The 27,294-nt window shown below is 35.5% G+C and overlaps 1 protein-coding gene across 1 annotated transcript in view; it reads left to right on the top strand.

The window, feature by feature from the left end:
• Nucleotides 1–27,294, top strand: part of ZNF292 (zinc finger protein 292) — an 89,376-nt gene that overhangs the window by 39,526 nt on the left and 22,556 nt on the right. The window contains exons 3-6 of the mRNA XM_024733701.1: nucleotides 4,942–5,096; nucleotides 5,291–5,369; nucleotides 7,652–7,787; nucleotides 22,739–22,941. Coding sequence (XP_024589469.1) covers nucleotides 4,942–5,096; nucleotides 5,291–5,369; nucleotides 7,652–7,787; nucleotides 22,739–22,941 — 573 coding nt within the window. The remainder of the gene's footprint in view (nucleotides 1–4,941; nucleotides 5,097–5,290; nucleotides 5,370–7,651; nucleotides 7,788–22,738; nucleotides 22,942–27,294) is intronic.

Genomic DNA, 27,294 nt, shown 5'->3' with positions numbered 1-27,294 from the left:
TGCCTTTGTCCATTTTAATATAAGCATATTACTGTAATTTATCTAATTGCTAATAGGTATTGTAAAGCTTGCAGAACAGTGCCTAGCATATAGTAAATATTCAGTAAATGTTATTTATTGCCCAGATTAAGCATCCCGTCCTTAGTTCCATTAATCATTCTTTATAGAACACAGTTTTAACTTCTCTTACTATACTTAGTTTACAGTTTATTCATTAATGGAAGCAATCTGGTGCCTCGTAGGAAGACTTACAGGTTTTCCTATCTCTTATCCTCTATACCCCTCGCATATCCCTCTCCAAACCAGATCACAAGTTTTATTTTTGTTCATTTGTGTATGTGTATTTAAATATAAAAACACCACACACACACGTGGACTTGCTCATTCTTGAACACATGTGGGAGTAAAAACCATTGGAGAGGCAACCAAAGTGTGAGGCTTAGGCCCCTTCCCCACCTTCCTAATAGAACCCTGATTTTATTCACACATTTTCCTTCTTCAGCATGGCTTTGTGCTTTGGAGAAACCTTGGAGAGTGGGCAACCATGGAGTTCCTTTATGGCTGTGTGATTTTTGACGTAGGTGTCTGATGAAATTCTGGCCGTTGGGACCTGAGGAAAAATTTACTGATAGAAATTGGGTTTATGGTTTCTGGGAAGGATTTCTTTGTTGCTTGAAAAGATGCACATGAAGTGGTGGTCTCATCTTTTCTTCTGGTTATTGCTGAGACCTAGGGACTGGGTGGGGCACCACCTGAGGACGGCAGAGTGAAGGCAGAGGTGGTCCTTGAAGATGTTGTTGAGCCGCTAAACTAACCAATCCCAGAACTTGCTCTTCCTCTTAATCTCTTATTATGTGGGAAACCTTTATTATTGTTTCTGCTGCTTTGAGTTGGATTTTCTTACTTTCAGCTGAAATAAGCTTAGCCAATAAAGAGGTCAAGTTATTTAATTCTACTATGGCTGGCAAACTAGATAAATAGTATATAACCTCATAGAGTTATGAGGAATAATTGAAGTAATAAAGTAATGTACAGATTTATAGTTGTGACATTACCACAAACAGTGTTTGTAGTGGATAGAATGTCTCACAGAGAGTGAGGAGGCTGCCTGGCTTTGCTGATTGCCAATTCAGTTAATATTCGAATTGCAGGTCACTGGACTTCGTAAAACAGAATTAAGTGATCTTGAAGGTCTGTTCTGATTCTGTGTAAAAAATATGAGTCTGATTGTTCTGGAATTCCTGCCTGAAAGCCTTTGTATAGATTAAGGTAGTAGATATAAATAAGTAACTTTTTTAGTTGAAGAAAGCATAATTTATGAACTAGTCATGTTGGGAATGCTTCCAGTTTCACAATGGTTCTACTAATCTTAGTGTTTTGAGAAACAAAGGAAGTTCTACTATCAGTACACTTACTGGTTATGAATATCAACTCATACCTTTATAAAAATAGATATTTAACCCAACTTTTAAACTTATTCTCCTATATGTCATCAGTATGAGCATGCCATTAGTTTTCTTTTTCCTACCATCTCTTATTAAATCTGCTGTGATCCTTTTCTTCTACCCTTTCCCTAGTTACATTATTCCCAGACTGTTAAAAAGCCACCTAAAAGGTCTGCTTTTCACCAGAATCTGCTTTCTCTTCCTCTTTCCTCATCTATAAAATGAGGTGAAAGTATATCATTTTTAAGGTGCTTTATGGTTCTCACATTCTGTGACTTGTCAATTATTTTTCTCATCAATTCAGACTCTGTTATACCCAAAAGAACTCATCTTTGATTGTAATTAAAGGTAAGTTTAAAAACTTTTTCGGACTTCCCTGGTGGCTCAGTGGTTAAGAATCCACCTGCCAATGCAGGGGATACGGGTTTGAGCCCTGGTCCAGGAAGACCCCACATGTCGCGGAGCAACTAAGCCCGTGCACCACAACTACTGAGCCTGTACTCTAGAGCTCGTGAGCCACAACTGCTGAGCCCTCGCACCACAACTACTGAAGCCCGCATGCCTAGAGCCCATGCTCCACAAGAAGAGGAGCCACCGCAATGAGAAGCCCACACACCACAAAGAAGAGTAGCCCCTGCTCACCATAACTAGAGAAAGCCTGTGTGCAGCAACGAAGACCCAATGCAGCCAAAATTAAATAAATAAATAAATTTAGTAGAAAAAATAAAAAAACAAGGAAAACTTTTTCACCTGAGGACAGTAGAACTCAAGTATATAAAGGAAAGAAGTAATGTATAAGTACCCTTTGCAGAGCTAGACATATCAAGAAATGTAGAGCTTGGGTAAAATGTAGATATATGTACATACATGTAGATATATGTGATTTTTTTTTTCTAGGGTTTTTCTTGGGGGTGTTGGGAGACAAGAAAGGAAGAAGCTTATAATTTCAAAGCTTTTTGGAGATCAGTACAGTATATTTTCTTTTTCAGGAAAAATTAAAACTATTATGGGAAATTGATTCATTACTGCAAGAGGACTAATAGGGGAAACCTAAGCTTTCAATTGAACCCATGTGAGATTGGGTACATTGGCCAGGCATGAAATTCCCCAGACGCCTAAACTTCTTTTTCCAGAAAAAGGAAAATAATATTTAATGACTTTATGTAGAAAGACAGGTGCTAGCTAAAGTAAGAATTGTATGCATAGTTGGTGTTCATTCCAAAAACCTTGAAGATGTGAGTGAGGTCATCCTCCATCATATCACCAGTTTTATTCCTAGAAGTAGAGGGATCATCACAAAACAATTCCAAAATGTAGACTTTTCCCTTCAGTTGGTAGGTTTTGTTTCGATTTTTCTAAGTCCTGTTGAGAGATATTTGCACTGCTGACACCAAACACATGGTGTTTTTTCCAGTACCTCTTCTCAAGCTCTCCAACACCAAATAGGTGTCCCACAGTTCAGTTAGCTCAGACTCCACAGGTTAAAGGGCTCAGTCCCACAAGACTGCCCTTACTTCAGAAGGCAGTTGCAAGTACTGGGCCTTCAAGTAACCTGCACTTCTGTCCAACTTGGAGAGAGTCAGGGTTTATGAATATATGACTACTCAGAAAGTAAGTGGTTCTTATGTTGCTCTTTAATTTACCAGATTACCTTTTCTATCCTTTTTTTCTTCCGTATTCTCTTTGATCACTTACTACTTTTAGTAGTTACAGGGTTGTAGAGAGGAGAAAGTAATGTGTTTTCTTTTGAGTGTGTGATAGTAGAATATAATTCCTTCCTTCCTCCCTTCCTCCCTTCCTACTTTCCTACCTGCACATTTGTAAAAAGCTGCTTCTGTATGCCAGAGGATACAAGCAAGGCCTTATGGAGTTTTCCTTCAAGATACCTCTTTTCTACAAAATAACACCTGAATTTGCCACATGTTGATGAGTCTTAAACCTTGAAGAGTGAGAAAGACTAATTGTGGCAGTCTTCTATATTCTAAAAACATTTAATTAGAGTTCTACTTCATTTAGCATAATAGTAGAACCTTTTAGATAGTTTTTAGTAACTCACAATGTTAGTAGTTGTAGAACGCATAGGTGTCTGTTTACTGTTGCCAGTTTCTTCCATCTCTTCATTCTGTAGGATAAACAGTACTTTGTTTTTCCTGATGAAGAGTTTTTTATTGTAAAACACAAGCACTTGGGCTTCCCTGGTGATGCAGTGGTTGAGAGTCTGCCTGCCGATGCAGGGGATACGGGTTTGTGCCCCGGTCCGGGAAGGTCCCACATACTGCCGAGCGGCTGGGCCCGTGAGCCATGGCCGCTGAGCCTGCGCGTCCGGAGCCTGCGCGTCCGGAGCCTGTGCTCCGCAACGGGAGAGGCCACAACAGTGAGAGGCCCCGTGTACCGCAGAAAAGAACAAAAAAAACAAGCACTTTAGGGGCTTCCCTGGTGGTGCAGTGGTTAAGAATCTGCCTGCCAGTGCAGGGAACACAGGTTCCAGGCCTGGTCTGGGAAGACCCCACGTGTCACAGAGCAGCTACGCCTGTGCGCCACAACTACTGAGCCTGCACTCTAGAGCCCACGAACCACAACTACTGAGCCCGCGAGCCAAAACTACTGAAGCCCGCACACCTAGAACCCATGCTTGGCAACAAGAGAAGCCACCACAGTGGGAAGCCCGCACGCCACAGCTACTGAAGCCCACACACCTAGAACCCGTGCTCGGCAACAAGAGAAGCCACCACAGTGGGAAGCCCGCACACAGCAACAAAGAGTAGCCCCTGCTCGCCGCAACTAGAGAAAGCCCGAGAAAGCCTGTGCGCAGCAATGAAGACCCAACGCAGCCAAAAATGAAAATAAATAAAATAAAAAACCAAGCACTTTATTACAAAAATTTCTTGACCTTATAATCATTCTTTAATATCTTTAATAGTGATTTTATGTGTGTTGAACATCTTTAGATATTTTTAGTGATAACTCATCATAAAAACCAGTAATATACTATGTACTATTTTTTATTAACTGAAAACATTTCATGTCTTTTCTGACCATATGTGGTTAATTTATTTGTTAGGTGTTGAATTTTATGTTCCTTGCATGAAAAATAGAACACATAAATATTTGAAATTCTTCACTGCATGCCTGGCCAAGTATTACTTGCCCAGGTGTCTTCTTTTTAAAATAACTTTTAAATCTTAGAAATTTGTGGGTGAAAGGGTGGATTTTGACTTGGAAAGAGAGGAGATAATGCTTTCACTATTTAAAACCAAACTTCATGAAAAGATGCTATTGTTGGATGAATTAACACTAATCTTGTCTCCTACAAAGAGCTGCTGGAAATAAGATTACGGCTTTATTACTTTCAATATTTTAATCAGTATAACCTGCTTTTTGTTTTTATAAATAAAAGTTATTTCTCAAAATTTCTTAGGGAGGAAAGAAAAACAGTTGATTAATCAATATGTATTTTTATTTACGTTGAATACTTTTTATTATCCCTTCCAAACAGACACTCCTTGAATATGCAGAGAAATGGAAAACTTCAGAAGATCCTTTACCTTTATTGGAGGTATACACAGTGGCTATCCAAAGTTATGTTAAAGCCCGACCTTATCTTACCTCTGAATGTGAAAATGTAGCATTGGTTCTGGAACGCTTGGCATTGTGAGTAGACCTTTGAGTAAATAAAAAATTAGATTTAGCTTTTTTGTTTTTAACTCTGTATCTCAAATCTTATGATAGTTTAATTTTAAATAGATTAGTTATGGACAGTCTACTGATAATATTAGAATTATTCATCTTATTTTACTTTGAATTTTAGTAATTATTTGTATCCTTACCAACTTTTTGTTTTTTAGAAGCTGTGTTGACCTTTTACTGTGTCTGCCTGTTGAGTTATCTGATAAACAGTGGGAACAATTTCAGACACTGGTGCAGGTGAGAATATTTACCTACTAGATTTAATATAGGTATATTTTATGGCAATTTTCTTTATTCTTAATAAATTATTTGGTTAAACTTTAAATGATTTAAGTAATGACAAACATTAATTGCTGTTCTTATTAACATTAATGTCTTGCATATAGTCAGTGCTCAATAGATGTGTGCTAAATGAATATATACATTTAAGTAGATTGGTTGAATATTTCACTGTTCTTTAAGATCAGATAATTAGAACTTTGCCAGAGCAGTAAGGGAACACAAAAGAAAGTGCCCTCATTTGTATTTAGAAACAGTTTAACTAATTGTTGAAAATTGCAATATGCTTTATAAGAATTTAACATATCTCATTTAATCCTTATGAAAACTTTGTGGGGGTAGGTATATTTTTCCCATTTTAAAGGTGAGGAAACTGAGGCTCAACTCTAAAATATTTATCTGCCCAAACTTGTATAGATAATATCAGAGTAGTTATTTGAACCAAGATTCTTTACTCCGTAGTCCATACTTTTTCTCCTATATCTGAAAATACATGCTTATCTCTGTTACTTAGGGCTGTTATTCTACTTATAAAAGTACTACATAGTTTAGCACTTAGTTGTTTTGCAGTATTTCAAGAATGTTAAATTTTGTTAAGCACTAGATTGTGCTGGATATTTTATAGCTTCAAGTAAAGTTTGATTAATTGGTTAGTTAAGAAGAATGTTCCTGCCAACTAGTCTCAAAAAGTATAGTTGTCTCTCTGTTCCTCTAGCCAGAGTTCTTAAAATATCTTTTGGCCTTATGTTTTTCCAAATAAGAGATATTAAAAGAGGATTAGTCTCAAATTTTAGAAGCATGTGAAATAAACTATAGTTAGAGAAATCAACTTTCCTATTTTAATATTAAATATTAAAATTACATCAAGTGCAAAATTCTTGAAGATAGGATTCATACCTTTATTCCAAAGGATTCAACATAGAGTTTTACACATAGTTGGTAGATACTTAATAACTGTTGAAAGTGTCTTGTCGTGTTTGTCACATTGCAGCTAACTTTTTGATCATGCAATTTGTACTTCAGCATATCAGTAACTTTTGTCTCAGGTTTTTTTTCCCAGCAAGTGGCTATTTTTAGGTAAATGATTATCTCAGAACTTTTTTTGATTGTTTGGCACTCAGATACACTCTACCACAGAATTAATTATATAAATAGTTTATATACAAATATAATACTGAATTCCTCATATTAATTTTGTTTGTCAACATAAGGTAAACCTTTTCAACTTTCTTTTTTGAAACAATAGCACTACTTGATACTTTTTCATATGGTTTAATGAGGAGGAAATAACTCTTTAAATCCCAGTATGGAGCTCTCAGCAGTTGCTCAAAGAAAATTTCTTAAAGCACTTGAACTTGTTCAGTGAGATTTTTATGGTTTTGAGGAATAGACTTTTTATACAAACACAGCGTGCAGCTTTAAGAGTTTCCATGACACTTTGCTTTCATTTCAGAGCTTCCTTGGGCTTATTTTATACCTGCTTAACAGCATTTGTTTTATTTTGCCTGTGTTTTAACTGTTTTTAAGCATCTCTTTACTCCACTAGAGGATAATATGCCCCATAAACGCAGGGACTAGTTGCTCTCTTCCTTGGTACTTTGCCCATAGAAATTCTCAATAAACATTTTCTGAATTGAGTTAAAACTATTGGTCTTTTGTGACCTGAAGAATATGCTAATTGCATGAACACTTGTAAACAACAAGTAAGCAAGATTCAGTGTCAGCTTTAATAGGATATTGTAAGGCTATGTCATGAATAAATGAAAAATCATACATTTAGTTGTTTTCTTTTCATAAGTCCCTTTTATTGAAATATGTGTATACAAGTTGTCACTTAGACCTTGATGCAGATTTGTCATTTGTTAATGGTAGAAGTTTTTTTGGAAAATTTTTTACTAACACAGAGGATATAAAACGTGTAAGGTCTTTCATGCTATGGATACTCTAATAGCTTCCTTGAGAAATAACTTTGCTCTCGGTTTAGATTTTGGGGAGAAAATAATATGAACTTATTTCTAGAAATACATTTTATTTATTTAAATTTTATAATTAATATAATTCTTGTCCTTGAGATTCATCTTTAAAAATCAGAAGTAAAGGATTCAGCACTTTGTAATGTGACATGAAAATTTTAAGATAAAAGTCTTATTTTTCAAAAGTTTAGTATTATATTTAAAGCCTGATAAGCTTGCTTTTGAAAATCTGTTGTAATTCTTTGGATGTTTATTTAATATTTATAGGTAGCTCATGAAAAGCTGATGGAGAATGGCAGCTGTGAATTGCATTTTTTAGCTACTCTAGCTCAAGAGACTGGGGTGTGGAAAAACCCGGTACTGTGCACTATTCTTTCCCAGGAACCATTGGATAAGGATAAAGGTAAATTTTCTAGAGAGCAGAGAGAAAAAAAAGAATCATTAGACTAGAAATAAGTACTTAAAATTGTTTTGATATAATTCATCTCAAGATATTCCAAGAAGGACCATTTAATTAAATTTTATATGAGGTGCTTGAGGCCCTTCACCTTTTTTTTATTGGGGGAAGATGTGTTTATAGGATTATATAATCTTAGAGTAACAGTTTTTTTCCTCAACATTATTTGATCAGAGGAATTCCCTCTGTAACATCCTGACAGGTGGCAATCTAGCTTATATTTGATAACTAACTTATTTGACAGATGGAGAAACAGAAACAGGGTAGTGAAATGATTTTCCTCAGAATAAGAAATTAATGCGGGAACTCTCAAATCTTCTGTCTCTGAGATTAGTACTCTTTCTCAAACAGCTTTTTTTCTCAGACTTAACTTTATCCTGCTTTGTTATTATTGTATGAGCTTAGGCAACAAAGATCCCAGTCACACTCAAACTGGCAGGTAGCCTATCAGAATTAGATGGCTAAATCACTAATATGTATAACACTTAATGTTCAGAATTCAAAAATTGTATGTGCTACGAAGAAGAGCACAATTATTGTCGTTGGTACTTTTCTTGAGATTATTTAGGAAAGTGCCCAGATTCTACCCCAAGTTTTCCCAAGGTATTTAACTAGAGAAGTAAATAAGCTTCTTCCATTGTTTATTTATGTTTTCTTGTTGACTGATGGCAAACTCTAGGTATTTTGCTATGTGATAGCAATTTCTGAAGGCTCTGAGAAAGGAGTGTACGTTCATTATTTGTTAACTCTTCTGGTACTTTGATATTTACCAAAAGGCTTCTCAGCTAATCTGGAAAATTCTCTTCAAGCTGGTTGTTCCTACCTGACTCCCCTCTTAACATTTCTCCCCATTTCTGGATAGTTTTAGCAGTGTTATCTGTTTCTTAGTTTTCACCAAAAGTTTATTTTTATTACCTCCCTTCCTTTGTGTATATCCACAGATTAGCTACATTGTTCTCAGACCCTCATTATTTAAAATAGGAAGAACAACAACAACATTTAAAAGTTGAGAATCTTGGAGTTGTTTTGCCTTTGTCATATTAGTTTTTTATTCGCAATATATTACCACCACCATGTTTTTATTCCTGTAACCAAATTATACTTTTTAGTCTTCTCAGCTTTGGAAATATTGGACATATGATATATTAATAATAATATCAGATTACATTGTATAGTTCCTTACAGTTTGAAATGTGCTTTTATGTGCCTGGTTTCATTTAGCCTTCACAATGATCCTGGGGAAAAAGTGGGATCTTTATTGTCCCTATTTTATAGGTGAGAAAATGGAGGCTCAGAAAGATGAGTTCTTTTCTACATCACATTGTCAGTGATGTGAGGCAGAGCCAGGAATTGAAGTGAGGTCCCCAGCTTCTCTCCTTTTTATATTATGCCACGTTGCACCCAGCCTAATAAAATAAAATTGCACCTAGCTTAAATAATTAAATCCTTTTTTCTGTTGTTGGTTTCTGAGGACTGTCTTTGCCAAACTCACACATTATGCTAACGCAGGAAAATGGAACCTTTACCTTAGCAGAGATTTAAAATTTACCTTAAAAGAATATGTGCTCAGTTTCCTTATTTGTTTAAATGTGCCTAACGTTGTTTCTGTTAACAAATGTCTTTGCCTATCTCTGTGCTGCTTTATTCCATGGTCTTCACATGGCATAGCTACTGGAATAATTTGGACTGTGCAGGCAAAAGGAGTTTCTACAATAACAGATGGATTGTAGGTAGCCAGATTTCATTACAACTCGTGAAGCAACCAGAGAGATGTTACATGACTGAGAGACTCTGCAGCCGTAATCTTTACTTGGTTCTCCGTTATTTAGAATACTTCTTTGGTGGGAGTTATTCTGTGGGTAATCACATAGACTAGAAGTGTATGTTTATTTCCTCCTTTGAAAAACTTGAAGGAATTAACATTTTACACATACATACTAATTTATTTATATTTTCAAATTGGAGGCTTCTACAGCATGTGGAAGTTTTAGCTTTTTATATGATATATCCAGCCCCTTGGTTTACCCTACACTAGCCTATAGCAAGTTTGATGAGAAGAGCTAGAGCTCAGACAGTAATCAGTACACCATAATAAGCTGTGCTCATTAGTTTGTTTATAACAAAGCCTTTGAAGGTTTGATGTACTATTTGAACAGTAGATGATCCACTTAATCTTGTTTTAAATAATTAATTTTTATTGACTAATTTTAGAACTACTAAAGCCCAGATAAACCAAGAAATGCTCTTTGATTTAGGGACTGAGAGTGTGTGGGACTAAATTAAAAATGCTGGTTTCACCTTAAGGTTTTAGTATCCTAGAATAAGATAACTCTAATAACTAAATCAGCATAATTCAAGTAGATGTCCATTGAATATCACAGGATCTTTAGGCTTACATATTACTTTTGCTTTTCTTTAGTTATCATCTCAGAATTGGAAAGGCACTGAATGCCCATTTATTTTTTACCCAATTTTAACTCCCTTCTAAAACATCACTGATAAATAAATGGGCCTTTGCTTGAAGACTTCTAGAGAATGGTAACTGTGTAATTCAGTCCATTCATAGCCTGCTATTAGATAATATTCATTGTGTAAATTGTGAAAAACTACATTCTTAGAGTTGCCATCCTTTGGATCTAGTGCTACCCCTAAAGCCATACCTAACAAAGTACAAATCCCTCTTTCGTGCCATAGCAATTGAGATGCTTAAGGATCATCATCATGTCCACACTTAGTCTTCTTTTATTCTAAAGACTAAAAGCCGTACTGGTGTGGCATTATTTTAAATCTACAGTCAAGATTCCTGACCTTTTAGTGCATTTTGTTTGTTGTTCTTATTCATGTGTAATTCTCAAAACTTATGTGTACCCCAAATGCTATCTGGCAGGCTCTGAAGTCATTGGTACTCTCATCCCCTTCATCTTAGTGTTACTTAAGATGACGTTACCTTTTTGGGTGGCCTTATTCTCACAACTCAACGAGGTTACTAAAATCACAAAAATTAAAAAAGAAAACTACTCTTAAATTATTTACATTTTTATATGTTGTGTTTTGGCACACAAAGTAGTCTTTTTTTTTTCTTTTTAATTTCACTGTGTTAGATCCATTCTGCCTCTGCAACTTGTCAATATCATTTAAAATGTTGATTTTGTTAATTCAAGATTTTTGTCCTTCCCTGTTTAAGCAGATCTTATTAGCATACACTCTCTTGGCATCCACGTTCTTTTTTTCTTTTTAATTTATTTATTTTTATTTTTGGCTGCGTTGTCTCTTTGTTGCTGTGTGCGGGCTTTCTCTGGTTGTGGCAAGCGGGGGCTACTCTTCGTTGCGGTGCACGGGCTTCTCGTTGCGGTGGCTTTTCTCATTGTGGAGCGCGGGCTTCAGTAGTTGTGGCACGTGGGCTCTAGAGTGCAGGCTCAGTAGTTGTGATTCACGGGCTTAGTTGCTCCATGGCATGTGGGATCTTCCTGGGCCAGGGCTCAAACCTGTGTCCCCTGCATTGGTGGGTGGATTCTTAACAACTGTGCCACCAGGGAAGCCCGGCATCCAGGTTCTCGATAATAACCATTAAAAAGGTCATATCCAAAAACCTACCCTATGGGATACTTATAGAAATCTTCTTGCTTGCCCTTCAGTCTTTTAGCCAATGCCGTTTGATTATGGTTGTTTCATCAAATTCACCTATTTCCTTATGTCTGGTCCATGGCTCTCCTTTTTGTCTGTCAGGATTTGATGAAAGACCACAAGAGGTACTTGGCTAGAGTTGTATTAAGTAAGATTGTTCAATATTGAGGTTAGTCTGATCTAATTAATTTTTAAATGAACTTTTTATTTCAGAATAGTTTTAGATTTACAGAAAAATTGTGAAGAGTTTCCAAATAATCCACAACCATTTTTCCCAACTGTTAATATCTTACATTAGCATGATACATTTGTTACAATTAATAAACCAATATCGATACTTTGTTACTGAGTAAAGTCCATACCTTATTCACATTTCCTTAGTTTTTACCTAATGTCCTTCTTCTGTTCCAGGATCCCACCCAAGATACCATATTACATTTAGTTGTCATATCTCCTTAGGCCCCTCTTGGCTGTGACAGTTTTTCAGACTTCCCTTGCTTTTGATGACCTTAGCAGTTTTGAGGAGTACTGGTCAGGTATTTTGTATCCCCTCAGTTGGGATTTGTCCAATGTTGCTCTCATGATTAGACCTGGGCTTATGGGTCTGGGGGAGAAAGATCACAGAGGTACAGTGCCATTGTCATCACATCATACCAAAGGTACATATAATCAACATGATTTCTCACTGTTGGTGTTAATCTTGGTCACCTGGCTGAGGCAGTGTGTTTGTCAGGTTTCTCCACTGTGGAATTACTTTTTCCCCCCCTTTCCATGCTGTACTCTTGGGAAAGAAGTTACCTTGTACAGCCCACACTTAAGAGGTGGAGAGTTAAGCTCCACCTCCTCGAGGAGGCAGTATCTGCGCAGATTATTTGGAGTTCTCCACAGGAGATTTGTCTTTTCTTCCTTATCTGTCTATCTGTTTAGTCAATATGGACTCATGAATATTTTTTTATACTTTGGTGATAATCCAGTACTACTTAATTTTGTTGCTCAAATAGTTCAGCTTTGGCTCCCAAGAACTCTTTGAGTTAACTTCTGTGTCCCTTTGACATACCCCATCATTGTGAGTTATGTTTTTTGTTTGAATACTTCCTAGTTTTCTGGCACTACAAGATGCTCCAGGCTTATTGTGCATATTTCCTGCCCTAATCCTAGAATCAGCTATTTCTCCAAGGAACCCTAGTTCCTTTTATTGGAGAATAGTATTGATATTAGAAACCAAGACCTGGTAATTGGGTGTGCTCATTGCTACTGAGGTGTCATTGCCTCTAGGACCTCTCAGCAGACAAAGTAAGAAAATATATGTAAGTATAACTAATCTGTGTATGTACACATATCTATAAATGTTTCTGTATGTAACCAGCTGTATCTATATTAAACTAAATGTGAGAGTTTATACTGATGTCTCCGACTCTAATCTATATCACATGGATCATTCTAGCCTTCTCGCTTACCTGTAACCTCTTACTTCAATAGAATGTCATATAATTGGAATCATACAGTATGTAGCCTTTTCAGAATTACTTCTCTTACCATTGGCCATCCATATACTTAATCCTAGTATACATGTATAGTGGTTTCAGAATTGATAACCTCTACCCCTGTGGGTACAGTTCCTCTTTCCATTCTTGCTGACTCCACTCATCCAAAGTTAGATGAGCACCCCATTTTCCCACCTCTTTCAGTGAAGTTCTTTCATTACATTTGTAAGACAGATTCTTTTGCCATATTCTACGTTCTATCCTGGACTTCCCAACCATCTAGATACTTTTTTTAATTTGTATACCTTGAGTCCTTCTTCATGCTGTAAAGTTCTGTGGGTTTTGACCAATGCATAGTATCATGTATTCACCATTACAGTATCATACAGAATAGTTTCACTGCCCTAAAAAAAATTAATTGTGCTTCACTAATTCAACCCTCTCCAGAACACCTGACAACTACTGATCACTTACTATCTCTATAGTATTGCTCTTTCGAGACTGTCGTATAATTATAGACTTTTCAGTCTAGCTTCTTTCACTTAGCAGTATACATGTAACATTCATCTATGTCTTTGTGTGGCTTAATAGGTCATTCCTTTTTATTGCTGAATAGTATTCCATTGTGTGAATGTACTGTAGTTTGTTTATCCATTCTCCTATTAAAGGACATCTTGTTTGCTGCCAGTTTGGGGCATTTATGAATAAAACTGCTATAAACATTGGCATGCAAATTCTTGTGTGAACATAAATTTTCACATCAGTTGGGTAAATGCCTAGGAGTAAGATTGCTAGGTCATATGGTAAGACTATGTTTTGCTTTGTAAGAAACTGCCAAACTGTACTATTCTGCATGTTGCTCTACATTCTCACTGGCAATTGGTGGTGTCTATTTTGGGAATTTTAGCCATTTTAATGGGTGTGTAGTGATATCCCATTGTTGTTTTAATTTGTGTTTCTGTACTGACAAGTGATACTGCACATCTTTTCACATGAATATTCGCCATCTGTATATCTTCTTGGGAGAGGCATCCATTTATATCTTCTGCCTACTTTTTAATTGTGTCGTATTTTCTTTTTAATTTTTATTGGAGTATAGTTGATTTACAATGTTGTGTTAGTTTCTGCTGTACAGCAAAGTGAATCAGTTATACATATACATATATCTACTCTTTTTTAGATTCTTTTCCCATATAGGTCATTACAGAGTATCGAATACAGTTCCCTGTGCTAAACAGTAGGTCCTTATTAGTTATCTATTTTATATATAGTAGTGTGTACATGTCAATCCCAATCTCCCAATTTATCCCTGCTCTCCCTTTCCCCCTTGGTAACCATAAGTTTGTTTTCTACATCTATCACTCTGTTTCTGTTTTGTAAATGGGTTCATTTGTACCATTTTTTTAGATTCCACATGTAAGTGTATCCATTCGATATTTGTCTTTCTCTGACTTACTTCACTCAGTATGATAATCTCTAGGTCCATCCATTGTTTTCTTTTTGTTGAGTCACAGTTCTTTGTTATATTTTGATGCAAGTCCTTTAGCAGATAGGAGTTTTGCAGATATATTCGGTTTACTCTGTGGCTTGTCCTTTTTCTTTACAGTGCCTTTCAGAGAACAGAAGTTTTAAATTTTAATGAAGTCCAACTTATCTTTTTTTTCTTTCATGGATTGTGCTTTTGGTGTTTTATCTAAAAATAATTACCAAACCCAAGGTCATATAGATTTTTCTCCTGTTTTCTCCTAGAAGTTTTATAGTTTTGCATTTTATATTTGGGTCTGTGATACATTTTGAATTAACTTTTATAAAAATGTAACTTAATTTATGTTTGATGAATCTGTCTTCGCTCGTAACAGTCATGCTTTTTTTCCTGACCACTCACAAGCCATGTTTTTTGGTTTTTTTTGCGGTACACGGGCCTCTCACTGTTGTGGCCTCTCCCGTTGCAGAGCACAGGCTCCGGACGCGCAGGCTAAGCAGCCAGGTCTCACAGGCCTAGCCACGCTGCGGCATGTGGGATCTTCCTGGACCGGGGCACGAACCCATGTCCCCTGCATCGGCAGGCGGACTCTCAACCACTGCGCCACCAGGGAAGCCCACAAGCCATGTTTTTAATATATTAATTTTGAGACTCTTAGGAATATATCTATTCCTCTAGTCTACAAAATGTACCTTAAGCCCCGTTTTGAAAATTACATCTTCCCATCTATTTCCATTTTCTCCATTGTTTGTTCTACCTTTTCAATTTAAAGCTTATTATCAGAAGCACCATAAGAATAAAGGAATCCTCTTTTTCTCTGTCATCATAAATAATACATAATCAAACCCAAGGAGCAGGTCCTTCTGAAGAAGTTACCCATCTCCACCAATTTGATTACATTCAGCTTTTTTGGTGAGCTCGGGGTCATCTTGAGTTTTAGCTTTAATAACAGTTCGCATAGGTTAGTACTGGTGCTGACACTCACGGTGCACACATCCTTGGTCCTGAGCCTGCTGCTTTTCCTTCTTTTGTATATGTCATTATTGTAAAATCTAAACTCTGAAAGAGCTCCCTATTAACAGTCACACTGAATTCCTTCAGCCCTTTCCCTTCCACTTCTATTTTGGAATAATTTGCAATGGCATAAATTGTATTTTTATCAGCTTGCCCGTTCTTTCTTGAATCCTAAGCCCTATGGTTCTCTCTCTTTTTTTTGAACCCCTTGGTTTTCAAAGGAAATTTCTAAAGCTTCAGCTTTTCCACAGTACTTATAAATCCTCCAGAGCTTTGTGAGAAAATAAGTCTTTTTTTCAGTAATAAACTTTGCCTTTTAAAATGAGCAGGGAAAAAGTGCTGCTAGGTTTACCCGATATTAACATATGTAAAATGTAATTATATTTTAAAGGGAGAGGAGATGGGAGGAGAGAACAAATGGTAACTAATAATTTCCAGGTAAATAATGTGAGGCCAGATCTGATTGCATGCAGCTGAATTTCTTTTCTAATAGTAAATCTCCAGTTCTTTTGCTCATTGATACTTTTCCTATATTTTTCATGTGTGTGTTTATATCTTTACCTGTCTATGTAGAGAATACCAAAAGGGGTGATTCTGAGACCTAGACTTATATCTGTTGACAGTTTTTTTGTGTGTTAGGACATTTCTTACAGAAAGTCACTAAAAAGAACACCTTATAGACTATATACATTTAGTACTCTTAGAAATACAGTTTTCTTAACTTGCTTCTATTTGGTTGTCTTTTTTGTTTTTTTTTTTGCTTTGTCTCTCCCTTTTGCTCTTAACTGACCTTGTTATAAAAAATAAATCAGTGGAGCATTTTAGATTTTATTTTTAAAAATCACTGCTAAATTAGATTGCCTTGTGTTTAGGTTTTACTTGTGTATAACCCTTAGATCATTGAGGATCAGTGACTCTGGATAGAATTAAGCTGATAGAACTTAACTGCAGTAAGATTGTGAAAGTGTTCAGTCTCCCATTTCAGGCTGATGCTTTATTTTGCATTTTGTTAACCTTAATAATATTCTACTGTTACATAATGAGATATAATATGGTGACCACCAAGATTTTATTTTTACTAAAAATGATTTTAAAACATACACTCATTGGCTTTTCTAAACATCCTAGAAAAATTCATTATTTCTGTTGTGATGAGTATATTTCATAATGATGTTACATGGATAAAGTTGTCAGAATTTAATTAAATATAATAGTAATAATTAAATCTTATTTCACACAAATTTTAGGGTTACATATTTACTAGGTTCATCTATATCATGGAATATTTTTTTAATGTTTAAGAATTCTGATTTATATCAGTCATGTCAAAGAATCAGTTATGATCATAATTTAATGACTTAATGACCAAGCAACATGATTTAAGAAATTCTGAAATCTTCAAGTGAAAATTCTGTTTATTGTATATGTAGCTTGTTCTTCCAGGAAAAGGTGAGAGGTCAGGTGAAGATTAAGACTATCCCTCACTGGTAATTTGAACACTGAAATATAGTTACCTTAGAGCAGTGGTTCTTAATCCTGGCAGTGCTTAAATCGCCTGGAGAGTTTTTTAGACATACCGGTGCTGGAGACCTACCACAGACCGATTAAATTAGAGTCTCTGGGTTTGAGCCCCAGGCATTAGTACTTTTTAGAAGTCAAGATAATTGTACAACCAGGGTTAAGAATCACTGATGTAGAGCTTAAAGTGTTATGTTTTTATTAAATTTCTGAATTTGGATTTTTTTTGTCTAACAATGCTGAATTGATTTTTAATGCATTTTTTTCTTGTAAAAAAACAACATAAAATGTACCATTTAATCATTTCGAAGTGTACAGTTCAGTAGTGTTAAGTATGTTCATAATGTTTTGAAACAGATCTCCAAAACTTTCATCTTGCAAAATTAAGCCCTGTTTTAAACAACAACTACCCCCTTTCCCCATCCTTCATTTCCAGCCCCTGGTTAATCAACATTCTAGTTTTTGTTTCTATGACTTTGACTACTTTAGGTACGTCATATAAGTGGAATCATACTGTATTTACCTTTTTATGAGTGGCTTATTTCACTTAGCATAATGTCCTCGAGATTCAACTGTGTTGTAGCATGTGTCAGGATTTCCTTCTTTTTTAAAGGTGAATAATACTGCATCATATGTATATACCACATTTGTTTATCCATTTATCTATTGATGGACATTGGATTGCTTCTGCCTCTTGGCCCTTGTGAGTAGTGCTACTATGAACATGGGAGTGCAGATATCTCTCTGAGACCCTCCTTTCACTTCTTTTGTGTACATAACCATAAGTGGGATAGCTGGACCACATGGTAGTTCTATTTCTAATTTTCTGAGGAACTTATAGCCTGTTTCCCTTAGAGGTTGCATCATTTTATAGTCCTGTCAATAGTGCACAAAGGTTCTAATTCTTCCACATCCTCACCAACACTTATTTTCTTTTTTTTTTGTTTTGTTTTGTTTTTGATAATAGACATTCTTTTGGCTGTGAAGTGATACCTCATTGTAGCTTTGGTTTGTATTTCTCTGGTGATTAGTGACGTTGAGCATTTTTTCATATGCTTGTTGGCCATTTGTATATCATCTTCAGAGAAATGTCTATTCAGATCCTTTGCCCATTTTCAATTGGATTATTTGGTTTTTGTTGTTGAGTTGTAGGAGTTCTTTATATATTCTGGACATTAACCCCTTATCAGATATGATTTGCATATATTTTCTCCCATTCTGTAGATTGCCTTTTCACTCTGTTGCTTCTGTCCTTTGATATGTAAAAGTTAACTTTGATGTAGTCTCATTTGTTTTTTTTGTTGTTGTTGTTTATACCTTCTTATCACATCCAATAAGTCATTGTCAAATCCAGTATCTTGATGCTTTTCCCTACTGTTTTCTTCTAGGAATTTTATAGTTTTGGGTCTTACATTTAGGTCTTTAATTCATTTCAGGTTTTTTTTGTTTGTTTTTTAATTTTATTATATTTTTGGCCACACCTTGTGGCATGTGGGATCTTAGTTCCCCAGCCAGGGATCGAACTTGCACCCCCTGCAGTGGAAGCACAGAGTCTTAACCACTGGACCCCAGGGAAGGCCAGGTTTGTTTTTTTATATGGTGTAAGATAAGGGTCCAGCTTCATTCTCCTGCATGTGGATATCCAGTTTTCCCAACACCATTTGTTGAAAAGACTATCATTTTTCTGTTGAGTGGCCTTGGCACCTTGTTGAAGATTATTTGACCATATGGTGAGGGTTTATTTCTGAGTTTTTTCTATTCTGTTGCATCGCCTACATGCCTATCTGTGTGCCAGTTTTGATTAGCTTTGTAGTATATTTGAAGTGAGGAAGTGTGAGACCTCCAACTTTGTTCTTTTTCAAAATTGTTTTGGCTGTTTGGGGTCCCTTAAGATTCCATATGAATTTTAGGATAAATTTTCCTATCTCTACAAAATAGCCATTGCAGTTTTGTTGGGATTACATAGAATCTGTAGATTGCTTTGGGTAGTTGGACATCTTAACAGTATTAAGTCTTCCAGTCCATGAACATGGGCATCTTTCCATTTACTTGTGTCTTCTTTAATTTCTTTCAGCAATGTTTTGTAGGTTTTAGTGTACGAGTCTTTCACTCTCTTGGTTAGGTGTATTCCAAAGTACTTTATTCTTTTTGTTGCTATTATAAATGGAATTGTTTTCTGAATTTCCTTTTGAGATTGTTCATTGTTAGTGAATAGAAATGCAACTTATTTTTGTGTTTTGATTTTTATATCCTACAACTTTGCTAAATTCGTTTATTAGTTCTAATAGTTTTTTGTTTTTTGGGTAGAATCTTTAGGGTTTTCTACCTATAAGATTATGCCATCTGCAATCAGATGATTTTATTTCTTCCTTTCCAGTTTGGATGCCTTTTATTTCTTGCCCAATCGATCTTGCTGAATAAATTTTAAGAGAAAATATAAATTGTATTTTTAAAAAGGAATAGATGATGCAGATTCATGTAGGCCATGATGGTAATTTTGGAATTTACCCTTTGAAGTCAAAGGGACACCACTTGGGGGTTTTAACTAGGAGAAGACAGTCCAGCGTGTGCTTTAGGAAAAAGAAAAGGCACCCTGCGTCCTAGTGGAGATGTGATGGAAAGAGTAAGAGTGGCTGCAGAAGACTAGTAGAGTGCAACAAAGTGGTCTGATAGATAAATGATTTGGGCTGGGAGGTGGGGGTGAGTGAGTGGTTGGCGTAGGGATTGAGAAAAATGAATAGAATTGAGTACTTAGGAGTTAGAAGTGACAGGATTATATGGTGGATTGTAGGTTAGGATGAGGAAGAGGCAGAAGAGAAGAACTTTAATGCCAACTCTTAGTTCTGGGCTGAGGTACCACATATTGTGGTATAGAGATGTTTGTATGCAGAGTTTGAGATGCTTGTGAAACAGCTACCCAGAGATACTGCAAGGGGAATTGTGAGCAAATCTAAGTGTGGAGATACACACCCAGTAAACAGGTTGACTCCACTTTGGGGGGGAATCCAGGACCTAGTCCTAAGTTTTGGTGCATGGTACATGATCAGTTAATATTTGGGTAAAGATTTATCACAAATATTCAACTTATATATTGTAATATATTTAAAATTATCTTCCATGTTTTTCTTTTTTACTATTATGTAAGTAGCATTTTATGGAAAGAAGGCCATTATTACTTTCTTAATTGAACTGGCTGAATATTATTCATTTACATTGCCATTTTATGTCATCCAGCTCTCGATAGGCTTGAATGTAGTAAACCTGCTTTTTTCCCCCAAGTACATAAATACAGACAAAATAGATAAAAAGGCTACACAAGTAAAATTCAAGGTATTTTTTCATTTTCTGGGATGGGGATGGGTAAAGCAGGGTAGGGAGTGAAATTTGATGTGACTAGGTAGTCAAGGATAAAGATAACAAAACTTTTTTCATAAGTCTGGTAGTCTTTGATGTGCTATTATAACTGTAAGGAAAACATGTCCTGGAGTAGAGAGAAATAGAGAAAGATACAGAGGAATTGGGACAAGGAAAGTGTAAAAGAAAAATGGAGAAAAGTGAGGGGAGTGAGTTTCCCTCCCCTGAGGGGGAAGTTCTGAATTGAGTATTGTTGAATGTAATCTAATTTTGATCTGTTTGAAACATGAGCTTCAGGATACATTATTATTTTCCTTTAAAAGCTAATGCTACTTCACAGCTCTTTACTGCTATGTAGTGCTGTTCTGATAACTAGTAAACACACTAGTTAAATAAGAATTTTTATTTTTTTCTCATCACACCACTGTGTTAAGGTGGAAGTTGCAAGACCCCATTATTCTGGTCCTGGTTCTGTCATTAACTGGCTTTATGACCCTAGAAAGTCACTTGCCTTCTGTGAGCCTCAGTTTACTCATCTGCCAAATGATGGAGCTGGACAAAGTGATCTATAAAGTTCCTTCTGCTCTAATATTCTGTATTTCTTTGAAATCAATTTTGCCCTAAGTGTGGCAAAGGTTTCCCATTGTTTAAAAACACACACACACACAAGTATGTTTTGGAATGTATAATAATAGCATATATTCTGCTATACTTGTTAGTACAGAAATTATTTTGTGTAATTGTCATTCTAACTATACATGCTGCTCTTTGAGATTTTAGGGACTATTTGAAATTCCTCCTATTAAGATTGTCATTAGTTTTGTTAAAAAAAACTTGCCACCTTTAAATAATGTCTTTGCCATGATCTTCAGAGTTTGTTGATTATGAATTTTTGTGGGAGTATTTGAAATAATTCCCAGACTTTTTATTGCTAGAGTTTCCTGGAAACTCAAGCTGTATTTTAAAGTCTGTGACTTATAGCTGGAATAACTTGATTTTAACTCTCTTGCCTTAAATTTGTCATTGAAAATCTTTACAGATTTTACTTTGGCCATTGAACTAAACTGTGAAAAGATATTTGCCATATAACTGTCTTAACCAGGATCGTGTCATATTAAAAAAAGAAAAGTAATGCCCTGTATATGTCAGACATATCATCAGAGGCACCAGAGGGTTATGCAGATAGTGTTATTTATCTGTGTTCAGTCTTTATACTTTTTGGTTTAGTTTAATATGTAAAGAATAGAGAGTAGCAGATACAAAGGTCTAGAAAAGGATGAAATTTGTGATCCTATGTTAAATTGCTTACATGCTCATGGTTTTAATACTGAGGAGCCATAATCATACTATTTTATAGAAGAGTATTTTCATAGTGGAGTACAGTTAGATCTAAAAAATAAAGGTACTAGAGGGTAGGAAAGGACATTTAAAGAAGAGAAAAACATCTCTTATTTTCCATCTTCTAACCCAAAACTTACTCACTAGACATGTCTCCCAGTCTGTTCACAAATGAGAAATTGTGTATTTTATAGTGTTTATAGGGCATTTAAAATTTTATTACTGAAAGCCTTCCAAAGGTTTCCAGCTAGCCATCACCAAGTAAATTTTTAAACACGATTTTCATCCTGGTAAAGAAAACTTAGGGAAAAGTTTAAATTTGCATTTGTTAAAATTTAAAATCTCCTTCACCAAAAAAAAAAAAGTTAAATTTTTATTTGTAGTTGATCAAACAAGCACTAGGAAATTTAAGATTTCAACAGAACAGAAATTTATTATGCATTAGTGGGTCTTAAGCAAGTGTTGAGGTTTGTTGATTGGTATTTTAAAAACCCACAGAACTTTCAGCAGACTACCCCCACCCCCTTATTTATTTTTCCGTAGATATTTAAATTTGTTCTACAACACTCATTAAGGCAAGGTAGACTTCACCTTTGTAAAATGAAAAATACATGAACAGTATTGAACACAATATTAGCTGAATTTCATCTTCTTGAATATCCAAACATCCTTTTGTGGTTTCCCATGTAAGTGTGTAATGTCCTAACTGCAAATTTCTAGAAATGCTAACGCCTGGTATTCAAGAATAAGTGCTGTGGGGAAAAGAATTTAGTATTATTTTAAAAACAATGAGTTTCGGAATTCAATGTAAAATTATTTTTATAATCAGGAATTTAACTCACCTCATTGTAAATGGTACTTTCAGGGGCAAAAATATTTAATGCAGCTCTAAAAAGTTAGCAGCGTAACTCCTGCTTATAAGGTCAAGTATTTTGTGATAGCCTGAGAGTAAAAGGAAACTGCAACAACAACAAAAAAGAGTTTTCGTTTCTGTGCTTTAAAAAAATATTCCTTGTAAGTATTTGTATTGCAAGTGAACGATTACCAAATGTTAATAATCTATTATGTCTTGTTTTTTAAAGTGAATGAATTTTTAGCTTTTGAGGGTCCCATCTTGTTGGATATGAGAATTAAACATCTAATCAAAACAGATCAGTTAAGTCAAGCAACTGCTCTAGCAAAGCTGTGTTCTGACCATCCAGAGATTGGTACAAAAGGTAGTTTTAAGCAAACTTACCTTGTCTGTCTTTGTACATCATCACCGAATGAAAAGTTAATCGAAGAGGTGAGTATGTTTTCTTTTGTTAGTAATTATTTTTTAAAGTGAAGAAAATAATTTTTAATTAGATTAGAATGTCTTTGACTTCCATTTCTCTTAGTGAAGAGCCATTGTTGTCAGTCTTAGATCTGGGGTGTGCTCTTAGATAGTGATTCTAAGCAGCTTTCAGAGTTATATGTAAACATTTCACCTGGCTTCTATTTTAAATAATTTGGCTCTTTTAACTTCTTTGGCTAAATTATGGGAAAGATGGCGGTAGCTTAATTTAGTTAGGATGTTTATATTTGTTAGTGTTTGGGCCTTAATTTCAGTTTTACCTGACTTAAAGATACTTGGAGATTTTTTTCTAACTGGCTAATTTAAGTAACTTAAAAATTTTATATGACTTCCTGCTAGGAATACTTTCTGTCTCTCTTTCTCTCTCTCTTTCTCTCTCTATATATCTTTCTCTCTTTATCTATATATGTAAATATTTTATTTGCGTATTTAATGTAAAACTTTTTCTTTGTAAGACAGGTGATTCTGTTTTTTTTTTTTACTTCTAGTTGGCATAAAGCATAGTATTCATGTATTTGTGTATTTTATACTACAGAATTCAAAAAGTAGAATCATGATCCAAATGGGAATTTTGCAATTGGAGGACTCATAATTCCAAAGTGAAGTTGGAGACAGGGTAGGAGAATTGAAAGTTGTTGATCAAAAAGCAGGGAATATGTATATAAAGAGTACAGATAAAACTATAATACATTGGACAGTGTTGTGTGAACATTTAATGTATATGTGTCTTACATCTCTAATATACATATCTTTCGACTCCAGAGCGATAGAGGATGGAGAACAAAGGGATTGTGGGACAGATTTTAGGATATACAAAGAGAGAAGCTGAGATAAACAACAGAGAAGACAGTTAACAGAGCATGCATGATCCCCTGAGTAGTCAGAGAGAGATTGTAATCAGAGTTCAGAAGGAGGATAACCTCAGACAGAAAGCTAAATGCCTACATGAGGTTAGAGGCTGTAATTATAATGGTGATTGACTTTTCTTGAGAATAGAAAATAAAGAGGAAGATGATAGCCTTGGACTGAGATTAGAAATAAGCCTGTTGTGTATGTTGAGGATAATGAGGATACTGGGAGAGTGATGCCAGGTAATTTCTAGGCCTGGTGGAGTAGAGCCAAGGGCTCTAGCTTAGGGGAGATATCATTAAGTTTAGACCTTAGCTGTTATTTTGTTTAATAATTTCTCTTTTGTCTCAGGTAATGGTTTTTTAATCGCTGTATAACAGGAGCTAAATAGAAGATAGAAAATTTCTTATTAGTTCAGGATAACTTTGTAGACAAGTTCATTAGCAGCTGTATCAAGTTTCTTGGGATAACAGCCTTTGAAATGTGTGTAACATTGTTTTTTAGTCTTTAAATAAATTAGTTATTGTGGTGCTGCATTTTAGATATTTTTCAGCTCCACTAAAGTTTTCATTATCAGTTCAGTCCCAGCCCTTAAGTCAATCTGTCCATCCGTCCATCCTTCCTTCAGCAGATTTTATTAAGAGATGTGTGCTGTCTAAACACTGAGGGGATTTAAAAGTAAGGCATAGGTCCTACCCTAAAGAAGCATACCTTCTAGTAGGAATCTATCTAAAGACAGGGTGGTTAGGTTAACTTTGAAAGTCCTGTTTGAAGTTGAAGACTATGAATTTGTAATCTCCAGGAAAAATCTCTATTTCTAGCTGTCTTGAATAATCAAAAAATCTTGTAATACTGAACCTAAATTCCCTTTTGGTCTAATTATCCAGAGTTAAGTACCAGCAGCCCAGCCTACTCTGGGAGAGCCTCAGAAAAATTCCCTCTGAAGACCCTGGGTATCTCTGATGTCATACGAAATTATTTTTTCCTTCTCTTGTTAAGCAGGTGGAATTAAGATATTTCATGTTCTTTAAGCAGAGTTCACTCAAGTCTCTTTCCCACCCCAGGAACAAAACTAGATCACATAGTGTAGAACAGGATGGGATATGTGTAAGTCTACACATTCCTTGTTAAAAATCCCTTTTTGCTTAGAGATTGTTTGATTACTCTTTTATGTTTCTATTGCAAACATATAGAAACTGGTTCTTCATTGTTCCAAGTGGAGTAAGTTATTATTTCTGCCCCAAGGAAAGGTAATCACTTTGGAACAATTGCCCAGACATTGCCCCCTTCAGAAGAGGTATGCTACATGACCCGCTTCAAACATTCACTTTACCTGTCTGGTTCTTGTAAACATTTGAGATCTTTACCCATTCCTTAGAGTAGGCAGGAATAGATATTGGAAAGAGTCAGCCATGGTCTGGATCTATAGTCCTTTCGAGGAAATCCTTGTCCAAGTGAGCCAGTAGACAAGGGATTGACTATTTCTCAGGACGCTTTCAGTGTGATAGAGGTAGCAGAGGAATGGGATTGAGATGAATGTTTATCTGGCTTCTCTAGAAGGGACTTTGGCCTGAATTCTTGGTGTAGGTGTAAAAATGAAGTTAGCGTTGTTTATTTTATATCCAGTATTTACTGGTTTTGTCGTCAAAATAAACATAGATGTTAAAAAAGTAAAATCTACCTTGTGTCTCTCTAACCATTATTTCCACATTTAATACTCCTCTGACTAATCATTAAGTGTGAAATTTGATATTTCTGATATTTTTACATACACACACACACTTTAAACATACTTACACATACCCTGGCTGCTGGTCACTTTTCCTCCTCTTAGTTTGGACATCTTTCCATATCATTTCTTTTTTTTTTTTTTTTTTTTTTTTGCGGTACGTGGGCTTCTCACTGTTGTGGCGTCTCTCATTGCGGAGCACAGGCTCTGGATGCGCAGGTTCAGCGGCCATGGCTCATGGGCCCAGCCGCTCTGCCGCATGTGGGATCCTCCCGGACCGGGGCACAAACCCGTTTTCCCCTGCATCAGCAGGTGGACTCTCAACCACTGCGCCACCAGGGAAGCCCCTCCATATTATTTCTTATAGATCAACCTCATTCTTTCTCATGGCTGCATAATTCCATAGTATAGATTTATAATAATATCTTAGCCAAACTAGGGGACATTTAAATTGTTGCCTTGTCCATACATCCTTTCATTTTTCTTGGGGGTATACTGGTAGGGTAAATTTCTATAAGTGGAATTGCTGGATCAAAGAACCTACACATCTTAAATTAATAAATAGGGCCATACTACCATCCAAAAAAAGATTATACCAGTGTATATACTCCCATAAACAGTATATGAAGTTTTTTTCTTTCCTAACACTATAGATTATTCGTCTTTTAAATCTAGTCTAAGATTTTTTTTTTTTTTTTTGCCGTACGCGGGCCTCTCACTGTTGTGGCCTCTCCCGTTGCACAGCACAGGCTCCGGACGCACAGGGTCAACGGCCATGGCTCACGGGCCCAACCGCTCCGCAGTATGTGGAATCTTCCCAGACCGGGGCACGAACCCATGTCCCCTGCATCGGCAGGTGGACTCTCAACCACGGCGCCACCAGAGAAGCCCCTAGCCTAAGATTTTGCTACCCTGAGAGTATAAAACAAAAACAAACAGTAGCTAATTATTTTAATGTGACAGGTTTACCATTTAAGTCCCTTTCTAGATGGAAAGCAATTTCATTTTGATAAGCAAGACTATTCCTAAAATATGTTAAAGCCAATACATTTTAAAAGTATACTTGGTAAATGTATGTAAAATATTGATGAAGTGTTGTATATTTTTTGGATATCTTATAGAAAGAGCCATATTAAAACATGGAAGTCATTATTCACATTTTTGAAATGATTTTTATGCTTTACAAAGGGATTTAGCATAGTGTATCTTTAACAAACAGATCATTTTAATTGGCTTTAAAATTTTTATTCATATTTCTAAATTTTCTGGTATTAGATTTTTACTCATTTTTCAGAGCAATACAAAATAGCTATCTGTAATGTATAAATAGTTCTTATATAGGTAATATATTGGTAATCCTTACTTTATGCTGCCTTGGATTATAAAAAATAATTCTTGCTCATTGATGGCTAAATTTGACCTGTATTTCACTTGCACAATTTTAATTAAGCCATTTATTAGTTTAGGTTTCATTTTCTCTTTAGTGTCCTATTTTTTTCAAGTGGGCCACCTAGTGGCAAATCGGGAATGAAGGCTATCAAATAGTACATAGTAAAATTGTTTCCTTAGTATGCCTATAAAAAGTGAGGTTTTCTGTATTATTGAATATAGCAGATGTTTCAGTTGGTATGTTGTATATATGTGGATAAATTTATAGAGGCTACCTTACATAGATACAAATATATATATATATATATTTATATATATATATATATATTTTTTTG

The sequence above is a fragment of the Neophocaena asiaeorientalis genome, unplaced genomic scaffold (assembly GCF_003031525.2).
Source record: "Neophocaena asiaeorientalis asiaeorientalis breed wild unplaced genomic scaffold, Neophocaena_asiaeorientalis_V1.1 scaffold248, whole genome shotgun sequence".
Classification (NCBI taxonomy): Eukaryota; Metazoa; Chordata; class Mammalia; order Artiodactyla; family Phocoenidae; genus Neophocaena; species Neophocaena asiaeorientalis.
Note: the sequence above shows the minus strand (reverse complement) of the source record. Positions and strands in the feature narration are given on the sequence as shown.